This window comes from Botryllus schlosseri, chromosome 13 (genome assembly GCF_051294905.1).
Source record: "Botryllus schlosseri isolate E-star chromosome 13, Bs_hap1, whole genome shotgun sequence".
Taxonomy (NCBI): domain Eukaryota; kingdom Metazoa; phylum Chordata; class Ascidiacea; order Stolidobranchia; family Styelidae; genus Botryllus; species Botryllus schlosseri.
The window spans coordinates 2176783-2187288 of NC_137248.1; the positions used below are offsets into that span (position 1 = coordinate 2176783).

General features: G+C 41.1%; 1 protein-coding gene across 1 annotated transcript; it reads right to left on the reverse strand.

The window, feature by feature from the left end:
• Positions 1–3395: 3395 nt before the first annotated feature.
• LOC145454689 (uncharacterized) lies at positions 3396–8199 on the reverse strand. Its single transcript, XM_080332675.1, has 3 exons — positions 7457–8199; positions 6511–6651; positions 3396–5324 (listed from the first exon to the last, which is right to left on the reverse strand). The coding sequence occupies exons 1-3, from the start codon at positions 7943–7945 to the stop codon at positions 4956–4958; spliced, it is 999 nt and encodes a 332-aa protein (XP_080188801.1). The 5' UTR covers positions 7946–8199; the 3' UTR covers positions 3396–4955.
• Positions 8200–10506: the final 2307 nt, after the last annotated feature.

The following is a 10506-nucleotide window of genomic DNA, read 5'->3' on the forward strand; positions in this document are numbered from 1 at the left end:
GTCGACTTGCTCCGTATTACAAAAAGTTGCGTATTCTTAAAGTTAGTGATATCTGTATCTTTGAACTAGCCAAAGCAATGTATCAAATTAATCAGCTTCAAGTCTCTGTATCTCTACAGAACAATTTTCAACACTGTAGAGATGTCCATGGTCATAACACGCGGCCTGCCGCAAACTCCAACTTATTTATGTCCCACTCTGACAGAGGTTTCCCTCCATGTAAACGAGCAGGGATTGATCTACGGAACAAACAGATTCCGCCACACATAAAAAGCTCCAATTATCATTCATTTAAGACGGGGATGCTGGACTTTCTTCTGAGTAAATACTGGTCAACGCTTGTACACTGTCCATTCTCAGTTATAAATCTTCAACTTACATGTTCTTTTTGCACATTGATTGTTACTGTCTGTAACTGTTATGTGTTTCATATATTCTTTGTTATTGCTCCTATTGCTTCTCGTACGATACATTCCGTATTAGCCTACCCTGATTCGTTATTACGTTATGATGTTATCTTATTTAAATAACCATTTACCCTAGTTCCGGCTGACACGAAGATCGTCACAGTCAATACAGATAAACCACTGTTTGTGTTTGTTAAATATTGCATATATTTATATTAGTTCTATTTATTTTGGCGTCATCGGTTGACGAAATAAATCTCTCCCTCTCTCTCTCTCACTTGTTTTGTCACTTTATGTGCTCATTTCAATACTTGTTGACATTTCTATCTAAAACTGTCATAAAAATCAGTACTTTCAAAACGCCTTATTTTAAGCATTTTAAAATTGTTATTTTTGGCAATTTTGGCATTCGGTTCTTGAAATGCCAAAAATAACACGGCCTGCCCAGCCCATACTACATTTCTGGCATAGTAAACGACAGACAAACTCATTGACCGAAATATCACAGCTCACCACCCACCCGCACGTTAAGAGAAGGAGCAGCACGGTCAAGTAGCATACCACGGGCATAGGCTACTTCATGCCGTGTAGCACTTGTAAGCATTGTCGTCATCTTGGCAGCTTCCACGTGGGGTAAAATACAATGCAAGTGGGAAAACCAAATGCGAGCAATATTGGTCCTCGTGCAACAGTAACCATGATGATAAGTTGAGACCACAAAATATGGCGTTTCAATGTCAAATATTCAAATTTATTTTGGGATAATGTGCCTTGGGTTAGGCATCGCCCGAGTATCGAAATTCGACAATGGATCTTCGTCATCCTTCATCAGTCAGCGGATCATAATAAGCCACAGCCTCGCTCTTGCAGTGAACGCAATCAACGTTGTATTTGCTGGTATTGGATCATTTCATGAAGCCCGTGTAGCTTACATCAGGTCTGCTCCTTTCCAGAGTTGGTCTAACACAGGGGTGGGCAACATACGGCCCGCGGGCCGGATCCGGCCCGCGAAGGGATTTTGTCCGGCCCGCGGACAGTTTTCCGTTTTACATGATAATGTGACCCGCGGCCCTAGTCTGCCGAGATTCCACTACTTGCTTACAACGTCAAAGTTTAGTGACTGCATAGTGCATGTTATTATATACGTAATTGCGCAGCGTGCTAGAGTGGAGCTTACGCGTAATTTCGTCGAAGCGAGAAGACTTGCATTATCGGCATTTGCGATGTACTCAACCCTAATGTCGTTTGTGGTAATCATGGTGTTTGTCGACAACAATGATCAATTACACCAGGCTGATATTTCTTATTTTTCATTCTGTAACCGCCGACTTGTAGCACGGCACACTTCTAGGCTTTTGTAAGACGAAAACACTGCTTATACCAAGGGGTCGCCAACTCAAAACGGGTCGCGGGCCACTTTTCAAATTTCGTAGAGGTCGCGGACGGCATGAATTCATTATCGAGATTTCTCAGGCCACACAGTTGAACAACGATGCTATCTCGTCACCTACTCAACCCTAACGTAAATTAGGTACCGGGGTTATCGAACTCCTTGAAATCTTAATTGAGGATTGCACCGTGTGTTGATTGAGCAGATAGAAGCAGACATGGCGGCGCCTGTATGACAATGCTATTCTCAAATCCACATTGTCTTCGTCATTATCGGCGAGAAATGGCTTTGAAGTGACATTACTGTCGTTAAAATGTATTCATTAAATGCGATTTATTCCTTGTATATGTGGAATGTGGATAAATGGGCGAATATTGTATCGATTCAGCAATCCGGCCCGCCAAGTACTTAATTTTCCTATATCCGGCCCGCCGACTCGAGAAGTTGCCCGCCCCTGGTCTAACAGTTATGAAATGGTAGACTAGGTAGTTCGTCGGTACTGCAAATGGCATCTGCAGCTGTAGTGCCTTCCTGAGAAGTATGCTGCTCCATCCGCGATCTGTGGTCTGCAGCGGTCGGTCTGGCGCGAGGGTAAGTTTCTGTATTTGATTTCTTCCACTAATGATTAATCTTCGCGGTAATGCCTTGTTTTATGAAGAATGTGACTAGCATTTTGTGTAGCTTAAGCTAACGCATTGTTGCTGATCAAAGGTGCAATTCTGGTTAAACAGCCTTCAAGTTGTATTATGCAGGCTACTAATATCGTACGTCAGTTGCCCGCCGGAGCGACAATCGGGCATTGCCCATTGCCCAATGCCCACTTCGTGATTAGAGACGATAGATTCCCGCCTTTTCGAGACCTAGATAGCGGGTGCATTCAACCAGCAGATGTAATATCCGCTACGTTGTCGTGCTGTTTCATGGTGTTTCGACATCTAATCATTTTACACTAGGCCTATGGATTAATAGATATATCCATTTCTGCAGTCATTTATAGCATGGCGCACTTTTTTCCAATTTTGTAACACGCTGTCAGCTCAGCTTAACACGGCACTGAGAAAACTGCAAGCTAAATAGAACCCAATAATAAGGTGATCATAATTGATGAAGCAAACTAGCGAGGTGCGTTTTCTGGCCTTTTCCGTTAATGATCGACCCCGAAGCTGTGCAGCGGGCGTGTGAATTCGTTAGCAGATTCTACTCAATAAATACTATATAGTCAGCGCTCGAGATTACCTGACCACGATCTGATATATCGACCTGGCCTTCCGGCACGTCCCATCTCATTTTTTTAGCTTGTCATTTTAATGTTATCAGCTATTACTTTTAATTCAGTGCCCATGTCTCTTCTTTACATCGCCTAGGCCCAGGTGGGTGCCTGATTTCAAAGACTGCTCCAAGTCGTTTCGACATCTTCCTATATTTTCATTGTACTGCAATCTTGTGGTGTTCTAGCAGAGATAAAATTACTACCAAACTCAATTCATAGTACACCATATTTTCCTTATAATCCACCGCAATCGGTCTTTCGAAAAATCTCATACCATGGACGATGATTCTGATGCCCCCTTTCCTACCCCGCATGTGCGAAGAATAAATTATGTTAATTTGCAGCGAAGTTTATTCAGTCATGGACATATTCACAGTGCTGAGACATGACAAGAATAAAAACATTATTCAACTCATAAGCGGCAAAACGAAATAGCAAAAATAAAAGATTTAACGTGAATTCGACAACGAAGCAGCCAACCATTTTGAATCGATGTAAATGTCAATCATTTTGATCGAGCATCACGGCGAATAAATATTGTATCAATAATATAGAAGAAATATATTACCGGTTGATATATACATTGACTCATCTCGTAGGGAATCTCTCAAAGTTTAAACTGGACTCGTGGAGGGGAAAGGAATTCGGGGAATGCCATTGTTGATAGATCTCGTAACACAAGAACACGGTGTCAGACAGATTTGTTTGGTTAGAGACGTGGTTGTCGTGAAAAGGGAGATAACCGCCACATTTTGCAATGTAACTATTGAAATATACTATATCTATGGACTGTAATTCTTGGTAGCCAAATACTTTGAGATACATACCACTGGAAACTCTTTTTTGGACACTAGGCAGATATACTTAGGGATATCGATCCGAGGGCAGTGTAAACTACCCACCGCTAATCGAAAGTGACAAGTTTCGATGTAAACTGAGTCATCGTGGACTTAGTTTGTATTATATCGAAAGAATCGTTCTGGCAGCCGAAATTCGATGCACTATCATGCTTGTTCGGAAGTTATCTAGGAGTTGAATTATCACAACTTTCGAAACGAGATAGAAGCGTTTGATGCGGGAAAGGAAAATTTTACCGAAATTTTTTACCGGTGGTTGTACTTTTCCAATCTCTATACATAAGGAGCAACAAACGAGATGATAAGAATAAATATTGGGTTCGGGGTAAAATGCAAATTTGCGTCTCGGATCGTCGTAAAATAGTTTGAATTCGCATTAATTCATCATAACGCGATCGTTAGCAGTTTTATACTTCGCTTATCGCAGTATTATGATTTTACGAAGCAATATACTTAAAGATTTGCAGACTTGATCTATCCTTTTACTGTTATTTGATGTTATGGTATTTCAAGTAAAGTATAGCCATAGCAGAAATGAGCATTGATTTAGATTTTAAAAAAGGATTTTATGATTTTGGCTAGATCGGACATGGATTTCAACTTATTTTGAAGCTGGATTTGTACCAGGATATAAAATTTTTGATACTTTTCCATTTATACGCGACTTTTTGATGAAATTCAGCTATTACCGGATTTCGAGTTGGATACGGACGTGATGTCAAATTATTTCCGGATTTAGATCTGAATCTAAAATCCGGTACAGGATTTGGAGTTGAAAGACATATATGCGCTCATCACTGATAGCCGTTAAAATCTCCGCGTTAATTTGTTCTGGAAATCGTAGTTCCGTCCAAACTTCTGAGACACGCAGCCCGATTGAGAGAGATCTTCAATCCATACGCCCACCATCAAAGCCTTTTGTTCGATAGCATTGCGGGACAAATTGGCGCACCGATGCAGTTGCAAGCTTTTATTCCGAGAATATTATGGCTTGGGTTGACATGAACGGCAGCGTATCGCATAGCATGCAGTTACACATTTCTGACCATAACCTTCGCGGAAACGTGAGTTTCTGCTAATGACAGAAAGGGCTTGTGAGGGATTACCCAGTTCTGGTCTTCCTCGTACCCGATCGATTGTGTTGGGTCGATGTATTTCGTGTATGGTATCTCTTTGACCAGACGAAATCCCATTTTCAAAGCCAGTCCAGTAGCCATGTTCCCGGAGCACATCGCTACCATATGTCTGAGTCGGTGTCTCTTTGAGTACTCAACAGATCTTTTCATCATCATGGTCGCCAAGCCGCTCCTTGCCATGTTACGGTTTACGCATATGGCGATGTGTCGCATTCTGGCCCCTTGCAGGCTCTGCGGGACGAAGCTGTCGGTATGTTCCAAAAACTGAAATATAGATGATATTGGTCAAAATCCATATACTGTAGCATTTTGAAATTGAATTCAATAGCTACTACAGCGAAAGCAATTTAAGCGTACCTAAGAGTTGATATTGATGACACGCGTTAAGGAGAAACAGATGTAGTAAAAATAAATTGATCGTGTAGCGCTAATGTCCAGTCGAAATCACTTCTGGGACATCGAGCCTTTGTCAGTCATTATGATAGGAATTTATGCACCTTGGGCAGTTATGCTGACGTAACGCATGAAATTTGGAGATTTTGAAACCTATTTCGAAAAAAATGATTCGTGGTACAGAACTTGAAAATTACTCGTAACGAGATTGCATTCTTGAAAACCAGAACTATGCAGACTAGTTTCTAGGCGTACTTTTTCGCCTCTTTTCTCCGCCAATATCTATTCATTTATAGAGGATTTGGTCTGTAATTTTATGCCGAAACTTGACTTAATACATACAGGGCGCAAATTAGAAGCGAAGCTACATTTTTTGCCCTCGTTAATTTACAAGGTTTTGTCTCTAGGGTCTCATTTCGCGAATACTCGACGAATAAGGATTCTTTATTAAAGAGAGATACCTAATAATTGCTTCCTAATAAGCTTGTCAAACGCGGGGTCGATTGTCTGGTAAATGAATCCAGCTTTATAGCATTCCGATACTGCCAATTTTGGGCGTTCAATCTATTCACGATCACCTCACAGATATCTATCCATTGTAACCTTCAAATGTATCTTATGTCCACCTGAAACGTACCCATAGTGATTCTCAACGGTATAATGTTCCATTGTTGCATCATTTATTCGAATCTAAATCGGGCGACGCCTAGAGTGGGAACGCCCCTCTGAAAACTGGCGTGGCAAGGGCGTGTGTCAGACCTCCTGCTATTCTGAGAATATCTGGCCTAGTTTAAATGTAAAATTATATGCTGACATGGCATTGTCCGATGCTCGATTTCACATTCAAGTCTGTATAATTTCATGGGAACTGTATCAGTGGGTAGGAATATTGAAAATTTCTCATCGCTGGCGACTATCCCACAGGTTACGAGTGACGCGATTCGCTGTCATAACTGTAGTAAAACCATGTGAATGACACTTGACTTAAGCTCGCGTGAGTTATTTTTAGGTCGCGTAGCCATAGACGGGCGTGTAGTAGTAAAGGCGTGTCGCTCACCTTTTTCAACGTGCGTAATTTCGGGCTGAGCTCTACGTCTTTGCCCATTTCTGGCGCCGGCCCGACTGCGTTCAATCGAACCCCGCAGATTTCTCCTTCGTCGTCTCTTGCCACGAATGAGGCGCCATCTTGTAATGCGTCCTAGAAAAAATAAGCCTGATTTAGATTATTACGGAAGTGATAATTGAGTGAAAATTGTGTAGAAATAAGATGATTTTGGAGGAGGAATTTACGAGGGTGTGGAGTTGTACAAATTTACCCGCACTTGAATAACTTACCCCCGACGAGTGTCGGCCGAAAACATACGGGTTTATCTCAATACGAATATATTATTCAATTGTATGCATCGACTACTGAAATATATTCACTAAAATCTGTTTTTCGATTTTAAAATGGGTGCATGGACAACGGACATACGGGCACCGGGGCACGTGAATTAAATTCCAGGTAAAATGTAGATTTAGGATTGGTTTAGCATTACCTTTGGCTTGCAATGTCACATGCTAAAGTGACGCATGCTTAAGTGTCGTGCGGCTGTTAAAATGATGTTTACGCACAAAAAATCGAAATCCCTTGAAATCCGCGTCGTACCCACTTACTATGATTGCAAAACACTATGATTCGAGCGAATAATTAACTATCGGAGTGAGGAGGGAGACACTTGAAACGGTTTCGTTTTCCTACGAATTAGCGGAAGTTGAAAACATTAGGCCGCAAGAGATTCTTGGAGGTGCAGAACACAATTGATTAGTATATTCATATTCGAATAAACCCGAATACTTTCGCCTGACACTCGTCAGGGGTAATCGTCACCAACTATCTTTTTGTAGTCAACATTCGTCTCAACAAATATAACGCCACAATCTTAAAAATTCGATAATCGGGTGTTAGAGTGCTTAAGCTCAGTGCAGCATTTTAAAATTGTAAAATAATTATGCGAACTTACCTTAACGTGAAATTCCACGAACGATTCCGCTTCTTCCGCGGTCACTTTGAGGGCGTTCAGAAGCGGTTCTCTCCTCAAAAAGTGCTTGCACATGTACTGCACGATTTCTCGCATTTCAGACATCTCCGCCACTTCGCAGTCGACGTACGGTATCTCAGTGTGGCGCGTTTTAGGCAGGCTGAAAGAGATTCCAGTCCCCGGGAAGAATGTATGCTCGAATTCAGCTTGTGGGAGCACCATTTGATGCATGTTTCTTTGAGAGTTTTGTTTAGCTTTGTAGGACTTTCTCGTCACTGGTTGCGCAGCGCTGTATCGAGTTTGCACTGTTTGTATGCCTTTCATTTGCTGAGCTGGGCTCAATAATGCTTTGGGGGCATTGGTGTGAGCGATAGATCTTCCGAATTGATTCATTCTCAGCGGAGCTAGGAGCTTTGCGACCACCATATCCGTAGACTGGCTGGTGGCTATCTTTGACAATGTAGTCTTCATCACGATAGTCTTGCCTTGAAGCTGTCCTGACGATGAGTAGGTTGCCTTGAATATGTTACCTGTGGAGCGGGCGGAGCCTTTTTATGTAGTTTTCCAATCGTGGGTAGGGTCTCTCTCGCGTGACGCAACTGCTATTAAGTTTTACTACGCCACGCTGAAAAAGAACGCAGGAGGCGTGTTACGGGCGTGACTCTGAACCTGTCTAGTTGTCTGCTGTCTACCGGTAGTGTTGTACAACATCAAAATTTTCAACTATTTCAAAGCAGATTAGAATTGGAATTAAGTTACAGTTTTATTTACAATTTTGATTAGAATTAGAATTACTGAGTCAGCAAAATCTTTGATGTTGAATTAAGATCCGAATATCAAAGAAATACAAGAATCAAGTTCATATCAAACCAGGGTTCATTCTCGTAATAGCAAAGGCCTGTACAGTACACCAGCTTTGGTCGTTTTGTACTATCTAGTTCTGATGTCGCATTTTCAACAACCGGGTTAATCTCTTATCAAGTAATCTCCTGTATAGCTTTTCAATCTTACATAACGGCAGACTAGAATTGTACGCCATTGATCATTCCGTTTTTTGAGTGAGTGAAAAAGGGGATCCGGTTGAATCTCATTCAGTTGTCTTTATTCAGCAGCGCGTTGCAATTTAATTTCGCGCTGTACAGTTCTCCTAGGTAGCATTTTCATGAAAACCAGATATTGGATTATATTTGGATTTGCAACATGTACTAATATATTACACAAATTAGATTAGAATTACGGAAAAGAAACACTCTACAATTAAGACTAGAATTGCTTGCAGATTCGTAAAGCGTCGTCGGACGATTTACGGCCAACGTCATAGATATAACGTTACTCTGTAGGGATGTATGCCGATGATAGTGAATTGTTTGATTGTATTTTTAGATAAGCGATTTAGGGAGCAAACTATGCTGCTGTGCGATTGCGTGTATCATTCTCCGCTTTGATGCAGGTGCTTGTGTTCTAGATAGCTTATCTTAATGCGCCCGTCCGTAGGAATCATCCACATCGATTTCTAGGTTCCATACACCATGATATTTCCCGTGACCTGCATTTGATCTGGCATCTGAGAAATTCCAATCGCGCCGCCGTCAATTAACAAATTATCGTACTACGAAACTTGACGTCACTCTCGCATCCTGGAATATATGTGTCTGGCGAAACGTCTGGTTAACATTCCGAGACAAGAGAATGACAGTGATTGTGTATTGCGCGGCTTACTGAAAGGAATTGCTAAAACAGGTCCAAGGGAGACGGGATAATCCTAGTTTTAGAGTACCTATAGCGTGAAATATCAGTAATAAACTCTAGTCTCATTGGTAAACTGTTTCTATTCTCTCATTTTAATACCATCTAATGTATGGTTTTCCTGAAAATGGTACAGTACAGTACAGTGGGAAACGAGCCAAGTCTGACGCACAGGAATTTGCCATTTTCTTATGCGAATGAACTCTGGTTGGAACTCTGATGTGAACTTTACTTTGTTTTATTTCTTTCTCATCCGAAATTTAATTCAATTTTAAAGTTTTCGCGGCTCAAGCAATTCAAATTCTGATATAATTTGGAAAAGCTGAAAATTGTCTGTAGTTGTCCGGCACTGTTTCGGGGTTCAGAGCGGTAAATCACAGCTTTCTTATTTGTTGAGTTCACAATACATTAATCTCCAAGATCACTATCGCCTGTAACGAAATTCCTGATATAAAAAAACGCATTCTAAGGATGGCCTAGGGAAAAAACTTGATAAATCATTTGATATGGACATGTCTTTGATATTCGTAACTGCGTCGAGACAAATGCCAATGTAGAAGAACCGTCTGGTGGCGTGGGAAAAGTCAATGGCATTGACACATTTGCGACTATGGTTTTCGAAATGGAATGTCATGTATTCACAATGTGCCGTGATCCATGAAATAACGCTGAGAACACAGTAACGCCTTTTCACACAGCGAAGTGGGCGTGTATCGATGTAACCTTTTGTCGCGCACACCCCCTTCCATCCAAACGATCACAAAAGCCTAGTGAATGAAACGTATGCTACATTGGTTAACATTACAGGCCGATATCAGATTTTCGAGCCGATACTGATAAAACCGATAACCTTACCTGATAACCCCGATATATCCAGCCGATATTAAAAAGATATGGCATCCAACTTAAGTCGCATTACCAAAATTTAAGAGCAAGTACGCCCGTAAGCAGCAGTGTTGACTGTTTAGTAGGGTTGTTCTGAAATAACTTTTTTGCGGATTCCGGATATTCACTGATTACGTAAAAGAACGGTGCTCACCAGATTTGACTCGATTCCAACTGGTAGATTGAACGCACAGGAGTCTGAAAATTTTTAATTTATTATGTAAAATAAAAAATAAAAAATTCAAACTTTACTGCTAACCCCATGAAATTGTTGAGTTGTCTACATAAACGACGCAAAACAAATTTGACGCAATTCCAACCTGTAGAGCGAAGTTATTTCACTTTTTCATTCATAATTCTGAGATTAACCACCGTCCAGGCTATTTTTGCGAATCCAAAAT